This window comes from Mizuhopecten yessoensis, unplaced genomic scaffold (assembly GCF_002113885.1).
Source record: "Mizuhopecten yessoensis strain PY_sf001 unplaced genomic scaffold, ASM211388v2 scaffold4001, whole genome shotgun sequence".
Classification (NCBI taxonomy): Eukaryota; Metazoa; Mollusca; class Bivalvia; order Pectinida; family Pectinidae; genus Mizuhopecten; species Mizuhopecten yessoensis.
The window spans coordinates 730,486-749,163 of record NW_018405326.1 but is presented as its reverse complement, the minus strand read 5'-3'; the positions used below and the strand labels follow the sequence as shown (position 1 = coordinate 749,163).

Genomic DNA, 18,678 nt, shown 5'->3' with positions numbered 1-18,678 from the left:
ATCCAACGCGAGTTTGCTATTTATCGAAGTTCCGCGAGAGTTTCACGAGAGTACAAAGTGCAACCGGCACCGGCGAAATGTCTGCCATGCGAATCCTTGGAGCGTTCAGGAATATTGCAAATCATGGCTCACGTAATTTCATTGGTTTGTTTTCTTCTTTTAAATTACCAGCTCTGTATTATCATTTTACTGCTTATGCGGTGATATTTTAATGAAACGCAGTTAGTCAACTCTGTCCATTGCATAAGATCAGTTCAGGGCTAATATTCCAATTTCCATACTTGCTGTTGCTTATGCCTACAGAAGACTGGTAGCAATGCAAGGTCAAGTCCTGCGTTACAACATAATGAAGGCAAAAGCTATAACAGTCCTTTTACATGTCGCGTTCTTTCATTCACATTATAACTTAACACAGTAAGGTTAAAGTTATTTCATGTGAAAGGAACTTGTTGTTCTGGGCTCATTTGGACACTCACCTGTTCCATTTAGCGAGCCACATCAGCTTCAAACTTAAGGAGACGGTAACGGAATGAAGAGCCGAGCTACGGCATGAAATATATTTTAGCTCACCTGGCTCTTGTGCGCAGCATCCATTGTCCGTCCTTCATCACCTTTTCTTCTTCCGTAAACTGACGAAGGCTCGAAAGTTGGAACGAAAAATAAGAAGTAATATACAATATAAACGGGGAACAGTATTACTGCATTGACCGTGAAGTATGGGTGTGCATATTGGGGACAGCTAGTGCAGACGTTAACAACCAGGTGTTGAGTGGACAGGTTAGGCTTCGTCCCTTGGGCGACTCAAAGGTACCTGTTCAGACGTACAGAGAAGACGGGTTGTGCAGAGATTTGTTTACATTTAGCAAGTGGTCAAACGCTGTAATCTGTGTGTACTTGGAAAGAACTATCAGAGAGGTAAAGAGCACACTTGAAGTAGTCAAGTGTCTCGGCAGTATAGCCAAAGAGGCTGGAAGAGAGTTTCCAGTCTCTTGTGGTGCGCAGCGGTGAAAGAAGGAAAACTTGTATAGGTCTTTTGTTGCTGTTATAGGTTTGAGTTTTCCTTTAAACAACTTCCTCTGAAGAACTAGAAGTCATAGAATCATGATATTTGACTAGAAGCTTCCTTTGAGGGAGCCCAAGATAGTTTGGGAACAAAATTATCTTGACCTACTTTTTGAGGTCACCAGGTCAAAACGTCAAAAACTTCAAATGACTTCTCCTAAACATCAAAATGGACTGTAATTATGATATTTTGCTGGTACCTTCCTTTGATGGAGCTCAGCAAAGTTTGCAGGTAAAAATGACCTTGGCCTACTTTCAAGATCAAAAAGGTCAAAAACTTATGAAGAACTGAAAGACCTTAACCCAACATTTGCTGAAATATTCCTTGGATTGACCCTGAAAAAAGTTTGCAAAATAAAATGACCTTGACCTACTCCTTAGGTCATAACATGGAAATATTTTATATCCCCTTCCTATAACTATTTTACAATTGCGAGGCTTGAAGAGACAAATTCATTCATGCCCCCAGGATTTGGTCAGGGATGCAGCTCCACCCCTTGGAGCTTACATTTTGGGTCATAACATGGAGCCAGTTAAGATCACCACTATATAACCAAATCATTAATGTAAAATTAATGGCCATGAAATTACCCTTTGGTATTGGAAGGTGTTAAGATCCCTACCCTTTATATTCAATTGGTTGGCATAGAGAAACAACTATGTTTATGTCCTTAGTGTCATTAATGCCCCTAGAGGTTAAGTCCTTGCTATGGCTTATATTTTTGCACTATTTTATTTGATTAAAGTGTACAGAAGTCAACAGGTTTTAAATCAAAATTGAAAATCTCAGGCAAGCTATCGGAGCCCCTGGATATCTTGTTTAATAAAAATACAAAGTTGGAACACTTTTGAAGGTTTCATAACATCATTCCATAAAGGGAAATCAACAACTTCTGAATTCAATTATGAGTCGGATGGATATGCTTTAAATGTGATCTGAATTCAGAGAAAGGGTTTTGAACCAATATTTAAACCATCATTTATTGCATGTGAAATATAAACTACAGTTTATATAAAAAATACAGCAGTACCTGTAAATGAAAACTTGTGAATGAGGCTACCATTCGAAGTCTGAGTTAATATGGTGTTTTTTTTGTAAGATTCATACACCTGATTTCCATGTATTTTGTTTAATTATGTTCTATTCTATGGGCAGACCCAACTGCCACCTTAACCATTTAAATTTGATAAACAAAAGTAGGCTGAGCTACTTTTGGGCTAGTGAGCTAAAATAACTGAATTTAATCTTTGCCTGTATCATTTCACTAATTGTGTTGGGTTGTGCAAATGATTTCCTTTATTATTACAGGTGACCAAAGCCGCTGGCTATCAACCACAGGTGTAATGGGTGGTAAGTTGGTTTGGTGAGATGAGAAAACTGGCAGTAATTTGAAGATTGATTGACATACACAAAATGTATCTACATCCTTGTAAAACAGAATCGTTGGAGCATTCAAAGATTGATTTTATGTTGTCCTATCAACAGCTGAGGTCATTTAAGGTCATAATGACACATAAGATAATACAAAATGTAAAGATATACATTTACCACATAAAATGTTAAGCGATTTTCTACAGACTACTGTTACAAAAATGTATCAAATATTTGATGTTGTAAACATTTACTGATTTATTATGATTTTCACTTTCAGCGAGAACTCACCTGAAATATGAAGTTAAACAAGATGTAGCTGTAGTTAAATTTGACTCTCCAAATTCCAAGGTATGTATATAATATATATATAGAGAGAGTAAGTTAATGTGTCAAGGTATGTATTATGTCTAATACATAAATAAAGAGAGTAAGTTAATGTGTCAAAATTTGGCATGTCTTAATGACTTTTTAGGTTATCCTTTATAAGCTTATAGTTGAAAGTTAAAATCATATCTAAAAAATCATAATTATAATTAAATGATATTAAAAATATTATCATCATTGTTGCCTTGTAAATTAAACAAATCTAAAGGAAAATTCTCCTATGATTTAAACACCCAAATAACTGGTTAACGTTCCTCTAAAACCTTATTAGTTGCTTACAGTGTAGAGAGAATGAATGGAGGTGACTTTGTTTAGGTAAACACGCTGTCCAGGGATGTACAGACAGAGTTTACACAAGTATTTAAGGAGGTCAGTGAGAACCCAGATGTCAAAAGCATTGTTGTCATGTCGGGAAAGCCAGGCTGCTTTATTGCTGGAGCTGACATAGGGTAGATATCTTTTGTTTGGTGACTTATTTTTTATTTAACTTTGTTTCTTGGTCTTTCATGACATTATAACTTTTAAATGGAGAAAGGGACCTCACATTTGGTATTGCTATAACTAATGCAGTTCAATGATTTCCAAAGATAATGCCAAAACATTCTTACCATCAAAAGCAATCCCATTTTCAATTTTGCTCTGGATTGACATCACCTTTTGTATATATATTTGTTACTGGATTTCCTTCACACCATGTATGACTAAAGTGATAATATTTTTTAACCAAAGGATGATAGAAGCATGCAAGACAAAAGAGGAGATTGTAGAGTTGTCCGAGAGAGGGAAGGCTTTATTTAATGAGGTGGAGCAGAGTCCTAAGCCAGTTGTAGCTGCCATCAAAGGCTCTTGCCTTGGAGGCGGACTTGAGGTAAATGGTTTATATTGTCCTGTGATAGTGAGTGGATGTTGTTCAGTGTTGTAAATGTGAGGTAAAAATCAGGTTATTCCTAGTAACTCCAGGCAAGTGCTTTAGAAAATGTACTTGCCTAATGTTTAAATCTACCAGTCACAAAATGATCATCTTTCATATTACTAGCCTACTTACTACTTAGTTGTATATTTTAAGAGAAAATTATTTTTCTGTCCATTGTGTTAGTTGATAGTAAATAATAAGTAAATATTTTCTTTATCTTTACCTTATAATTATTAATATTAGTTCAGATGATATTAATGAAATTTAGTATGAAGTTACTACAGTGTCCTTATAGGAGAAGTGTTGTATTGTCTGTCACTCAGTGAGACTGTATGATGAATGTGTTTGTTTGTGATAACAGGTTGCCCTTGCCTGTCATTATCGAATTGCTGTGAAGGACAACAAGACCAACCTAGGTGTACCCGAGGTTAAACTTGGTCTCCTTCCAGGTGCTGGCGGTACTGAGAGACTACCAAAAACAGTATGTACCCGTGTACTTTGAAATATCACACTGCTTACATTTACTGTAGATGATTCTGTCAGTTTTAATATAGGGACCCTCAGCAAGGTTTTTGAGAATTTTCAAAGGAGTCTACTCTTGGTTTTGACCATACGTAGTTGTTATGTTTTTGTCAACTTTAGGCCTGAATTTTCATAAACCAAACAGCTTATTTTGTATCATGCTTACACTGTTGAAATTAGTCCATGAATTTGCACTAGGATCACAAAGTACTTATCTGTCACTGTTTAAACTAATCATCATGTTGCATTAAAGTGAATGAAATACATTAGGTTGTTTCATTTCCAATCCTTCAAACAAAATGCCCTGGTTAGAATAAATACAATCCATCACAACAGTTCACAAATCAGATTTGTAATGTCCATGCTATGAAAACATGGCAACCTGCAATCTTTGGAGATACCCCAGTGAGTACTTATTGATGTGAAGTGGTCATGGAAGTTAAAAAATAACAGTGTTGCTGAAAAAAATACAAAATTTTGCAAAAATTTCATTGCGGAGAAAGTCTCTTTAACAAGGTTTTTTTTACCTTGATAATAACATCTGCTTTGGGTACAAGTGTTATAAATTCACAAGAATCTCAACATGTCAAGGGTCAACTGGAGCTATGTCTATTCCAAGCGATTTTCAGTTTCCATATAAATCATTGTATTAAGTTCATAAGTTCTGAATCCATCAACCAGCAGTGTTAACTGGCAAAAGCATTAATCACAATCTTGGGTAAGACACTTTAGTGCAGCAGCATTTTAACGTTGAAAATATGGGGAGAGGACAATTTCCTGTGCTTCAGATAGAGCTACTCAGATGTAAATGGGCTGCTGTTATCTAAACCTGTGTTAAAGAAAATGGAGAATCAACCCTGAAGCCAGAACCTTTTACAAACTTGAGTGCTACCCCAACAAAATCTACAACTTACTGCTATTCAATTTTCAAAATTCCATTTTCAATCCTTCTTATTTAACTGGCTTTGTACATTTACCTTGTAAAATCACTAACCTTCTGATGAGCAAAATTTTGCTGGATAAAAGGTTTTACTGTACCAATATATATGAGATTTGATTACAGAAAATCTTCTGAAACAGAATTTTCATAATGTCATTGTGTAATATTGTAAATTGAAATGCATAAGATTTTAAATGCATCAGAATTAAAATACAGCTTAATGTTGTCTTTGTTAAGGTTGGTGTCCAAGCAGCATTAGATATGATGTTAACTGGTAAAAACATTAAGGCAGATAAAGGCAAGAAGATGGGACTGGTGGATCAAGTTGTTGTTTCTCTGGGTAAGTCCAATATAAGTTTCTCTGTCTGAGAATGGTCTCTTTAGGAAAGTCAATTAATATCATGTCCGGGTGAGGCTACCTGCATTTTGTTCATTCTATAAAATATGATTTTCTGTTCACATATTTTGGTGTAGCGTATCTATTTGTTCACTTATTTGATACAGTGATGAAAAATCTTGAATAATAAATCTTAACATATTTAATACTCAGGGGGAAAACCTGATAGATGAAACACCAAAATGTAATCTTTCAACTCTTGAAGCAGAGTATGAAATTTTCACCAGAGAAAGTGTTGTAGGATGTCAAAATATAGGTACACATCCACAAATCATTTGTTAATCAAAAGACTGATAGTACATTCAATTATATGTGTATACCTTTGTATGTGTCAGGCCCTGGACTGATGGACCCAGAAACAGCAACACTGAATTACTTAGAGGAAGTAGCTATACAGGCAGCCCGAGGTTTGGCAAACAAAACATTGCAGAAGAAGCCTTATTCTTCACGCATGAACAGTGAGTATAGCTTGACATTTTACACTGAACCACAATCACTGTCAGTAAAACTTGCATGTAATAAAATTCAATTTATTACTGCCTGCTATGAACACCTGATATGGAGATTATCTTCTAAGGCAAGAAAACCCCTAGGTCTAATGGCATGGGGATAGTGGATTAAGTATGTGGGCAAGTGAAAATTCGATCATTTGCAAACTGATCATGACTGGTCCAAACTGATCATGACTGGTCCAAATTTTGAGGATTTGACAATGTACACTTTTAGATAGATAATCACATGATTTCACTTTCTTCGTCATGGGGTAGATATGACCATTAGATAGATAATCACATGATTTAACTTTTTTCGTCGTCATGGGGTAGATATGAACAATGGATTCTCTTTATGGTTTACATGTATTACAACATAAATCGAACATGTCTTTCATTCATTTTACCTAGAAGAGCTTATGCTCAGAAAAACCTTGTAAATAGTAACTTTCGACACCTATGTAATACTATACATTGTACAAGCCACAGATATGCCATATACATATGTATTATTTTCAATATAATTCACATATTGGTTTGTGAGACATTTGTTTTCATGTTAAGGGAAACTGTTTTGTACTTTTTGTAGAGGGTTTTGCAAATTCAAATATTTTCTACAAAAAAATAATCTGTATAAAGTTTAATTTCTCCCTATTTCCTAGTAGATCATCGAGTCCTTGAGATGGCTGATGCCTGTGCCATGTTTTAATCACTGGTCTGTCCATAGCTGTTACCCATTCACGCTATTACTTACCGGGTGCTGTAACCAACACATCACTGGTCTGTCCATATCTGTTATCAATGGTCTGTCGATAGCTGTTACCCATTCACGCTATTACATACCGGGTACTGTAACCAACAAATCACTGGTCTGTCCATAGCTGTTATCACTGGTCGGTCCATAGCTGTTACCCATTCACGCTATTACATACCGGGGACTGTAACCAACACATCACTGGTCTGTCCATATCTGTTATCAATGGTCTGTCGATAGCTGTTACCCATTCACGCTATTACATACCGGGTACTGTACACAACACATCACTGGTCTGTCCATAGCTGTTACCCATGCACGCTATGACATACCGGGTACTGTAACCAACACATCACTGGTCTGTACATAGCTGTTACCCATTCACGCTATTACTTACCGGGTACTGTAAGCAACACATCACTGGTCTGTCCATAGCTGTTACCCATTCACGCTAATACATACCGGGTACTGTAACCAACACATCACTGGCCTGTCCATAGCTGTTACCCATTCACGCTATTACATACCGGGTACTGTAACCAACCCATCACTGGTCTGTCCATAGCTGTTATCACTGGGCTGTCCATAGCTGTTACCCATTCACGCTATTACATACCGGTTACTGTAACCAACACATCACTGGTCTGTCCAAAGCTGTTATCACTGGTCTGTCCATAGCTGTTACCCATTCACACTATTACTTACCGGGTACTGTAACCAACACATCACTGGTCTGTACATAGCTGTTATCACTGGTCTGTCCATAGCTGTTACCCATTCACGCTAATACATACCGGGTACTGTAACCAACACATCACTGGCCTGTCCATAGCTGTTACCCATTCACGCTATTACTTACCGGGTTCTGTAACCAACACATCACTGGTCTGTCCATATCTGTTATCAATGGTCTGTCGATAGCTGTTACCCATTCACGCTATTACATACAGGGTACTGTAACCAACACATCACTGGTCTGTCCAAAGCTGTTATCACTGGTCTGTCCATAGCTGTTACGCATTCACGCTATTACTTACCGGGTACTGTAACCAAAACATCACTGGTCTGTCCATAGCTGTTATCACTGGTCGGTCCATAGCTGTTACCCATTCACGCTATTACATACCGGGTACTGTAACCAACACATCACTGGTCTGTACATAGCTGTTACCCATTCACGCTATTACTTACCGGGTACTGTAACCAACACAAGGACAAGGTTGTGAGCATGATGATGTCTTCCAGACATATTTCTGTTTTGTATGTGCATTTATGTGTGTACATCATACAAACCTAAAGTATTGACACATGCCCAATGAGTTTTGCAGAAAAAGGAACCACAAACATTATTGCTAATTAAGACTACATTTTAAATATTTCTTTTTTCTTCAGGTCTCTTGTCTACATCCTGGGGAATGTCATTTGTAAAGTCGCAGGCCACAAAAGCAGTAATGAAAATGACAGCTGGAAACTATCCGGCACCATTGGAAATATTAGATGTAAGTCTGACTGGGATAGGGCTAAGTGGAGCCTCAGTTTAGATCTGGCCCATAAAAATACCTTTGTAATAAAAAATTCTCAAGGCCAAGCTTAGTTGTGGAATGGAACAGGCCATAAATAAGATAATATTTAGTATTTGTCTAAAAAACTTGACAGCCCTTTGAATAATTTTAATACTTAGGGCAAGCTAGTTCTGTGAAACTTTCAATAATTTACTTCTGTGGAACAAGAGCACTTTTTGAAAAGCTGCTTAATTGTTTAAATTTGAAATTTCTTTGAAAGTTTGGTATGAGTTTGAAAGGTATAATTACATTTCTTGTACATGTGTTAACAGGTGGTGACCAAACAAGTGACAGAAGGGAAAGAAAAGGGAGACGCTGCCGAGTCTGAGGTAAGTATGTCAGACAGAACTTCCCGAGTCTGAGGTAAGTAACACATGTCAGACAGAACTTCCCGAGTCTGAGGTAAGTATGTCAGACAGAACTTCCCGAGTCTGAGGTAAGTACCGCATGTCAGACAGAACTTCCCGAGTCTGAGGTAAGTACCACATGTCAGACAGAACTTCCCGAGTCTGAGGTAAGTACCACATGTCAGACAGAACTTCCCGAGTCTGAGGTAAGTACCACATGTCAGACAGAACTTCCCGAGTCTGAGGTAAGTACCACATGTCAGACAGAACTTCCCGAGTCTGAGGTAAGTACCACATGTCAGACAGAACTTCCCGAGTCTGAGGTAAGTACCACATGTCAGACAGAACTTCCCGAGTCTGAGGTAAGTACCACATGTCAGACAGAACTTCCCGAGTCTGAGGTAAGTACCACATGTCAGACAGAACTTCCCGAGTCTGAGGTAAGTACCACATGTCAGACAGAACTTCCCGAGTCTGAGGTAAGTACCACATGTCAGACAGAACTTCCCGAGTCTGAGGTAAGTACCACATGTCAGACAGAACTTCCCGAGTCTGAGGTAAGTACCACATGTCAGACAGAACTTCCCGAGTCTGAGGTAAGTACCACATGTCAGACAGAACTTCCCGAGTCTGAGGTAAGTATGTTGGACAGAACTTCCCGAGTCTGAAGTAAGTACCACATGTCAGACAGAACTTCCCGAGTCTGAAGTAAGTATGTCAGACAGAACTTCCCGAGTCTGAGGTAAGTATGTCAGACAGAACTTCCCGAGTCTGAGGTAAGTACCGCATGTCAGACAGAACTTCCCGAGTCTGAGGTAAGTAACGCATGTCAGACAGAACTTCCCGAGTCTGAGGTAAGTACCGCATGTCAGACAGAACTTCCCGAGTCTGAGGTAAGTACCACATGTCAGACAGAACTTCCCGAGTCTGAGGTAAGTACCACATGTCAGACAGAACTTCCCGAGTCTGAAGTAAGTATGTCAGACAGAACTTCCCGAGTCTGAGGTAAGTATGTCAGACAGAACTTCCCGAGTCTGAGGTAAGTACCGCATGTCAGACAGAACTTCCCGAGTCTGAGGTAAGTACCACATGTCAGACAGAACTTCCCGAGTCTGAGGTAAGTACCACATGTCAGACAGAACTTCCTGAGTCTGAGGTAAGTAACACATGTCAGACAGAACTTCCCGAGTCTGAGGTAAGTATGTTGGACAGAACTTCCCGAGTCTGAAGTAAGTACCACATGTCAGACAGAACTTCCTGTAGTTTACTTAAATATTATGTAAAATTCTATAATCTTTCATGCTGTAACAAAGGTATTTCGTGTAATGATGACAAATTGGAAAGCTGATATTCATTTGTAAAGTTAAATCACTTTAAACATTGTATGTGTTTCAGTACATAACATTTGTTAGGAGTTTTGTAGTCCAGCAAATATTTTTGTTCTCAAATCTTTGAGTACAACTAAATTGTCATTGTTTGATATAACTAAATTTCAATTGACCCCATTTCAGCTATTATCATGCAGGAGCAGTGTTATTTAACCTTTGGCTTACAGTTCTAGTTTCAGATTGACTTTAATACCAAATAATTCACATTAGTAAGATTGAATTCATAGTTTACCAGAATAATTGAGATTTATAAAATTCAATGCAGTTTCCGTGTTTATTGATTTGCTAATACATGTGGAGTAAACTTGTGTGATTTTTGCTGCAGGGATTTGGAAAGCTAGGTATGACCACAGAGTCTAAAGCTCTGATTGGGCTTTACCATGGAGACACAGCATGTAGGAAAAACCAGTTTGGAAAGCCAGCGAAATCCGTCCAGTAAGATAATTACTAAAATATGTAGGAACAGTAGGAAATGTTGTTGTGGGATAACTGAATATATGTATCTATAACTGACCCATATACATTTAAATCTGCTTAAAAACACCTGTCCATTGTAACCACCTGTCTATTACGACTGTTGAAGTGTTTTTACTTCATTATGACACTGCATAGCGACCACCTGCCTACACAATAAGTGTATTTGTATTGAATGATTTGAGGGTTGTTATTTTCTTTGCGTGTCTGTTAGTTCATGAAGTTTCACAAGCATATCTCGACCACCATTTCATGGTATGCACGTATATTATGAGAAGACACTAGGTTGCTTACCAAAAATTAAAATGGTTTCATGTGTTAACTTAAGATTTGGCATGCAGTAACTTAATGAGAAAGCACTCTCACATGGCAAACTTAGAATACTGTGATCTTTTTTTGACCTTTGACCTTTAACTCATTTGCAGAAGTGAAGGTTGTCAGGCCATGTCATATTAATGATTCTAGTACCTACATCACACATGGAACGAATGTACAATATAGTCAGCAGTCTGCTTTTCACTAAAACTGGGTCAAAGTAACCTCTCTTCTGTATTGTATCATATCAAAACATATGGGTGCTGTTTATCCAAGCACCTGCTTCAAATTCAATCTCATTGGTCCAGAAGTAAACCAGTAAATTAGCAGGTTATTGGGACTAGGTTTTCTGCCAAATAACAACACGATTTTATGTAAATTTCATACCTAACAAGTCTGATGAGCAAATTTCAAACTGCCCAAGGCTCAGAGCTAGCCACCTGTTAGATTGATAGCAATTTGTGTAAAAAGCTGCATATTCAATCATTGCTGAAATTACAGTGTCTTTATTGTAAGGTTTGGAACGATAATTAATTATATATACGAATACCACAATTATGAAATAATTATAAAATGTATCGCCATGGTAACCAAAAAACATTTTGGAATTTTAAGAGATAGTTGGAATCATGAGCATTCTTATTAATGAGATTAAACAGTTTATATGATACATGTATTTGGTTAAAGAATTATATACACATCTTCTCTGCTGTAGAAACCTTGGAGTGCTCGGAGCTGGTCTGATGGGTGCTGGAGTTGTACAAGTGTCCTTAAACAAGGTTGATTATGTACAGATGAAGGATGTCGGCTCCTCAGGACTGGCCCGGGGAGAGGACCAGATCGTCAAGGGACTTCAAACACAGGTCAAAAAGAAGAAAATGTCCAGGTAACACTGAAGAATGTTGATTCATAATTCCATCTTCTGGGAAAAGCCGGTGTCTCCTCCTCCCCACTAAAAACTGAGTATGTTGCATAAAATATCAAAATCTACTGTTTGATCTTATTTTCCTCTTTTTCAATGATATACCAGAATATTTTGATTAAATCTTGAAATAGCACTTGCAAAAATGACACCATACATTGTAATCACTTGTGTACAAATTTGGTAAACACAGAGCACATGACTCTCCAGATGATTTTGTGTCAACTTACAAAATACTTTCAACCACTGATGTTGATCAGTCCACGCTACTGGCGGGGGGGACTAGAGGTATACATGCATAGTGTACCCATTGATAGATTGGGAGCTACAGATTCTCCCCTGACAGATGTCAACACATGTCAGTGTTCTAGCGCTGAATACCAGATAAATCTTTCTATTTACTTCACAAGAACGTGCTCATTGATTGTAATGACATCTGACCTATTCTGACTTTAGTGCAGAGAAGGACAAGGTCCTGTCCTCAATGGAGCCCACTTTATCCTACAAGGGTTTCAAAGACTGTGATATGGTGATTGAAGCTGTGTTTGAGGATATCAACATAAAACATGCTGTCATCAGAGAGGTGGAACAGGTAAATTGTTTTTCTCACCTGCCATATTGAATCTATGATGAGTCCAGGCAGCCTATTTCTTAGAATGGAGGTAAAATGGATACTGGGCTTATTACTCGATGGAACCCTATGATAAAATGGAAAGGATTTTAAAATGTCTAGATGGGTTGAGAGGTTGACATTCAAATATGATCCTCTTCTGTTATATCATGACAAAAAGATATACTAGTTTTGGATATAAAATTGTTCATGGAAAAAGTAGAAATTATTGGGACAGTGGGCCTAATGAATATATAAAGTAGAAATTATAGGGACAGTAGGCCTAATGCCTGCAATTTGTTTATTTTAATTAGTAGTATGTAGAACTGTGCTTAAAATCTCAGTTTGAATGGCTATTTTAAACATGATTTTCTCAGATTTTAACAGTTGTTTATGTGTATCTTTTCTTTTATTTGTGCTGATTGACTTTGTAGCATATACCAGAACACTGTGTATTTGCCACCAACACTTCAGCACTACCCATCACCCGTATTGCAGAAGCCAGTAAAAGGCCGGAAAAGGTGGGTTTATACAGATGTAAAAATTGAATTGCGTACATTTTGTATTGGTAATGTTTTGGTATTCTGAGATAAATCATAAGTTAGGAGAAATTTAAGCAAATGTTTTGTGTTGTACTTTCTTCAATTTTGTTTAATTTGAAATGTTGAATATGTACATTGTTTCTTTTGTGCTTAAGGCTAGATACAGAAGTGTGCTTGACGTGTAATTAAATACAGACAATTATTGTACCACAGCCTCATTGTTAAGTTTCTATATTTTATAACACTGTTAAACAAATCAAAATATTTCAATTTTACCTGATCCAAACAACCTTTATCGTAGCTTGGAGATATGGGTCTAATTTCACACAGTACTTTGGAGGGATTACAGACCTTATTGTGTATTTCCTTTGTTTACAGGTGATTGGAATGCATTACTTTTCACCTGTAGATAAAATGCCACTTTTGGAAATCATCACAACAGATAAAACATCAAAGGACACAATAGGTAACATATAAAGGTGTCCAGTACTGATACTGAACTCAGTGTTCTTCAACATGTTAACATAATTGGCCAGATTGGGGCAGTATTTAAGCCACTGGCCTTTCATGCTGTCGTTTGATTCCCATTGGAATGTGCAATTATCTTTTGCCTAGGATTTCGATTACCAGTTCCTAAGGAAAGGCTAAAAGCTGTAGGTTCCATGTTTCAATGCATGTAAAAAAAAACAGCTCGGTGATTGAAATGAGTGTAGGCTAAACAAGCTCACTTCAGAAGCTGCTGTAACAGATTTAGCAAGTGATAAATTGTAAAATTCAAAGGCAAGTCAAAATTTACATTGTCACATTAGTTCTTGCATATATATAGAGAGAGAGATTTGTTATAAAATTTTACTGATTTTTTTTCTGAAAATCACTCTTGCTCCCAAATGTCATTATTTTCTTTCGTACTTGCAGCATCTGCTGTAGATGTGGGACTAAGACAAGGCAAGGTTGTGATCGTTGTTGGGGACGGACCAGGATTTTACACTACAAGGATCCTGGCCTCTATGTTGGCAGAAGCAATCCGACTGCTACAGGTGTGCTTTTTTTATTCCATATATATAATGGAGGATAAAGAGCGAGAAACAGTGAGAAAAAAATATTTTGGTGATACCTACAAAATGTTTAACTCATTTTCTTAAGACTGGGTGTTGCTTTTCATTTTTCTTGTCCTCTAAATCATCAAGATATAGATTGTTATGAAATTACAAAGCATACATTATCAAAAATGTAATTACCTGTTTTGACAACAAAAATTTGACTGGTAACAGTACAAAGTATCTAAATCACATAACAGTCAGTTGACAGATTTGTTGTGTTTTAACCCAATTGTGCTGGTAGGTGTGGGTTTAACTACTAGCTTCAGGGGAAGTTGTGGTGGACTTGTAACCAGCGTCTTGTAATGATTGACAAATTCTGTAGATATTGTTTATCTTTGGCAGCCCAGCATTGATTGTTTTATGTCTGTATGTTAAATGAATATATGACAAAGCTGAGTTAAATACGTTTTGGAAAGTTACCACTGTTCTTCAAAAATGAAACCGTGAAATAATATATAAACACTTCAATATTTGAAAAACAGGAGGGCGTGTCCCCAACACAATTGGACAAATTGACAAAGAAATTTGGCTGGCCTGTGGGTGCGGCTACCCTGGCTGATGAAGTAGGTGTTGACGTAGCAGCACATGTAGCAGAAGATCTCACCAAAGCTTTCGGCTCCAGATTCGCTGGTGGAGACCCCAACGTTCTCGGAGACATGGTGAAAGCTGGATTCTTAGGTACTGTGTTCAGTCTAGACACAAATCCAATTTGGCACATTTTTTTCTTTTTTCTAAACATTAAATATTGTCAGTTTAATTGGCTAACAACATAGAATTCTAAAGTAAAATCTTGTCTAGGATTTGTTTTACAAATTCCTCTGCTGGTATCTCAATTGTAAAAGTAAACTATCACTTAATCTGTTATGTTTTGTTGATTCAGTTTCAATTTGTAAACAGTTTATTATGCATAGATAGTTTTATGTTTAGTCTGTGTTTTCTGTCCACAGGACGTAAATCGGGAAAAGGATGTTTCATATATGAAAAGGGACAAAAACAACGTCCAGAGAATGAACAAGCAAATGAGATTTTAAAAAGATACAAACTTGAACCTCCTGTGCCGTAAGTGTCAATTTTTGCTGAATTGTAATGCTTTTTATTTACCTTGAGAATCTGGAGACTTGTGAAAACCCTTTCCTGGCAGGTGTATAGAAAATTGTTGTAGTTTCATAATGAAAATTGAGTGTAAAAATATTCTGTCGAAAATAAGAGTGAAAATATGCGTTATTCAAAAGTATTATCATTTTGGACACTTGTTCTATGTTGTTTCTTTTGTAGAACTACATATGTGTTTTTATATTATTAAAGTGTATCAAGTTGAAAGATCTGCTAAAAGGTGTGAAACCTTGGTCATTTGTCTGATGAAGGTGCCAGTGTACATATCGTACTTGTCATCGAATCATCACATATATTTTTTAATTGGTTGTGTAAAAAGAACTTCTCATAATCCATACTTACCAACCTGAAGAAAATGTTTAGAAATATGTGTGAAACCTGGAATTATTACATGGTCCCCCAATTTTTTTGTGATAATTTTTCCTATGCACAGAAGTATTGTACCCAGATATTTACACTGATATATGTACAAGTGAAGGTAAATATATTGAAGATGAATTTGTTTCTTGGTTCATATTGTATGGCTTCCAAAAATCAATTTTTGCAATTAACTTTACAGAATAACAGATGAAGATATTCAGTACCGCCTGTTCTCAAGATTTGTGAATGAATCAGTGATGTGCTTACAGGAAGGAATTCTGAAATCACCTGTAAGTTTGGTGAATTTGTGAACTAAGTCCAGATCAATAATGAGTTGTCAAAAGTTCAAAATATTGTTTGAACAATATTCACATGTATATTTATTTGCAAGATTCATCGAGTCGCTGCTATGTAAAAGCAATGTTCTTTCCCAGACAGTTTCGCTGACATCCCACATCACTAACGTCACCAGTGACCAAGCTGGCACAATGTCAGCGTAACTGTTTGTACATAGCAGTGACTGATAAATCGTGCAAAAATACCCTACATTCCTGCTAAATGAACTTTTTCAGTGATAATGTTTGCATGTTTATTTGAAACATTATTTAGTTACATTGCTCATTTTGATTGAGGAGTTAATCAGATCTATAAACAGCCCACTAACACAAAGATCTCATTATTTGTTAGAATGTTGACGTCAGCATTAAACACAAAGATCTCATTATTTGTTAGAATGTTGACGTCAGCAGTAACACAAAGAACAATTAAAAGGTCACATGACAATAGCTGTATTTTATCAGCAGGTCATTCCCTTCAAAAGTAATTGAAGCAAACAGAAAATGGTATTGATTTCTTAATACTTACCCATTCCATCATTTCCTTGTTTATTTCAGCTGGAAGGAGATATTGGTGCAGTGTTTGGTCTTGGTTTCCCACCATTCCTTGGAGGTAAGAACCCAATTATCTGCTGGGTTATACAATCGCTGTTCACATGGAAGCATCCTTCTAAGGTTTTCACTAGGACATCTGCTGCATTTCTGTTTTACTAAAACCTCACTAGTTTGAGCAAGAATTTTCCTGAAATATTCCTGAATAACATATTTTAGGAAGTTCCCAAACAGAATTGAAAATGTTCAACTATATTTTTATATCTATGACTTGATGAAGAGGAGATGTTATTAAGGTATATTTCTGGAACAGTCCAAACAGCTATAACCCTCAACTGTTTTTTCCCCTCTCATTTAACTTACTCGAAATATTTTTAGACATCAACCATGCATTTCTTTCGAAAAAGTACTCCCTTTCCCCCTGTATATTATAGTGTACCGATTAGAAGACTTGATTTATAATCATTGAACAGCTCCTCAAATAATACCATATGACTTTCTTTATAGGACCTTTCCGTTATCTTGACTTGCATGGAGCGAAACAGTTGGTTGAGAAAATGGAGAGATACCAACAAAACTACGGAGAGCCATTTGCACCTTGCCAACTGCTGCTTGACCATGCTAAAGATCCATCAAAGCGTTTCCATTAGAGCTTGATTAAGGACATTGTGATATTTTTTTGAATCTTACGAACAAATGTGATTGGGGATGAGTTGTGTGACTTATAGTGCTCAACATGATCAGGTTTTATTTGTGTTACATGTGATGTAACATAAGTGTGATATACTCCTATACAGCAGTTTCCAGAGGTGTAAACAAATCTACAAACATCAGGACCTGGTGCCAGTTAACCGACAAAACTAAAAACTTCAATTTCTTCAAATTAAATTTTTGTCCTGCCAACTACATTATTTACTCGGTATGTATTATAACATTTTACATATCAAAAGATGAGTAACCAACATAAATAAATGATAAATGCAAAAAACAATTTGAAACCTTGAAGTCTTTAGTGTAGTTTTGTTTGTTCTACTGTATCAGTGCTAGCAGAGTCTGAGGTGGTGTTTGTGATGTAATGGCCTACTGGTACTGCAGTACTTCTGGACTGTAAAACTCTCTTCACTAGCCAAGGGCTAGTCCATCAACATCCCTGGTTGTGTGATTCAGAGATTGTTTCCATGATAAATCTCAATTTAACAGGATGAAATTGTTGAGATTTTTTGTTTTGTTATTTCATCAAATGATTCTACAATGGAAGGTACTTTTAAAGTGTTTTTCATGTTCAACGCAAACCATTTATCATGACATCAGTCCAGCTTGGGCAATCTCAGAGATAATCTTTTTATGTTTAATACATATGATATATTTAACATTTTCAGTTTAGTCAATAATTTATGTTTACATACCAATATTTCTAGGGTTATTCTGAATATGCCTGTCTTTATAAAATTGATCTTTGTAATAAAAACTGTGATTAACTATAATTTGGTCAGAAGTTTGTTCAAGAAGGTTACCCACATGAAATAAAGACGAAATCTGAATGAGATTTCTTGGAAAGAAGTTGACAACAGGATGATATATGATCATCAAAACCATCTTACATTTTGCAAAATTACAAACAGGATCAGAAGAGGAAAGCAGAGATGTTAAAAAGTTTTGGCTTGGTCTATCTTGCATCTATGAGGGTACCGGTAAACGATTTTATGTTCAATAATGAATCTTTACCTCCTAAGGATACCATACTTCAGCAGTTTGGAAGATGATTTCATGCAAAGCAATATGTTATTGTAAGATTTACCCATTTTGCCCAACCTATAAAATCCTTGTGGGTCAACAACTCTTTTTATACACCCGTCGTCTGACAGGTAGTATTATGGTACAGGCTGCGTTGACTGATGTCCGTCCGTTAACTTGTCCTTGTCATCGCTCTCCTGCCTTCATTCATTTACATATCTTGGTACACATATTGCATATATCAATATAGCTTGAACGGGTTCCTATTTCAGAAGTTTACGTGCAGTTTTGGTGGAGATATGCCCCTTTTATTGCCAAATAAGGACATTGTGTAGTCATTGCAAGAACTTTCTTATTTTTAGGTCACCTGAGACAAAGTCTCAAGTGACCTATTGCGATCGTCTTTTGTCCGTCGTCGTCCATCGTCCGACGCGTGTCCGTAAACAATTTACATTTTCGACTTCTTCTCCAAAACCCCTGAACCAA

At 36.8% G+C, this 18,678-nt stretch overlaps 1 protein-coding gene across 1 annotated transcript in view; it reads left to right on the top strand.

Moving 5' to 3' along the window:
* LOC110448317 overlaps nucleotides 1-17,945 on the top strand; it is a 64,253-nt gene extending 46,308 nt beyond the window's left edge. The window contains exons 32-52 of the mRNA XM_021494491.1: nucleotides 13-144; nucleotides 2,372-2,413; nucleotides 2,715-2,785; nucleotides 3,137-3,270; nucleotides 3,551-3,689; nucleotides 4,096-4,215; nucleotides 5,434-5,536; nucleotides 5,929-6,051; nucleotides 8,231-8,337; nucleotides 8,673-8,729; nucleotides 10,461-10,570; nucleotides 11,640-11,810; nucleotides 12,303-12,438; nucleotides 12,891-12,977; nucleotides 13,377-13,464; nucleotides 13,914-14,035; nucleotides 14,581-14,776; nucleotides 15,046-15,157; nucleotides 15,771-15,861; nucleotides 16,465-16,519; nucleotides 16,966-17,945. Coding sequence (XP_021350166.1) covers nucleotides 13-144; nucleotides 2,372-2,413; nucleotides 2,715-2,785; nucleotides 3,137-3,270; nucleotides 3,551-3,689; nucleotides 4,096-4,215; nucleotides 5,434-5,536; nucleotides 5,929-6,051; nucleotides 8,231-8,337; nucleotides 8,673-8,729; nucleotides 10,461-10,570; nucleotides 11,640-11,810; nucleotides 12,303-12,438; nucleotides 12,891-12,977; nucleotides 13,377-13,464; nucleotides 13,914-14,035; nucleotides 14,581-14,776; nucleotides 15,046-15,157; nucleotides 15,771-15,861; nucleotides 16,465-16,519; nucleotides 16,966-17,108 — 2,339 coding nt within the window. The 3' untranslated portion in view covers nucleotides 17,109-17,945. The remainder of the gene's footprint in view (nucleotides 1-12; nucleotides 145-2,371; nucleotides 2,414-2,714; nucleotides 2,786-3,136; nucleotides 3,271-3,550; nucleotides 3,690-4,095; nucleotides 4,216-5,433; nucleotides 5,537-5,928; nucleotides 6,052-8,230; nucleotides 8,338-8,672; nucleotides 8,730-10,460; nucleotides 10,571-11,639; nucleotides 11,811-12,302; nucleotides 12,439-12,890; nucleotides 12,978-13,376; nucleotides 13,465-13,913; nucleotides 14,036-14,580; nucleotides 14,777-15,045; nucleotides 15,158-15,770; nucleotides 15,862-16,464; nucleotides 16,520-16,965) is intronic.
* Nucleotides 17,946-18,678: the final 733 nt, after the last annotated feature.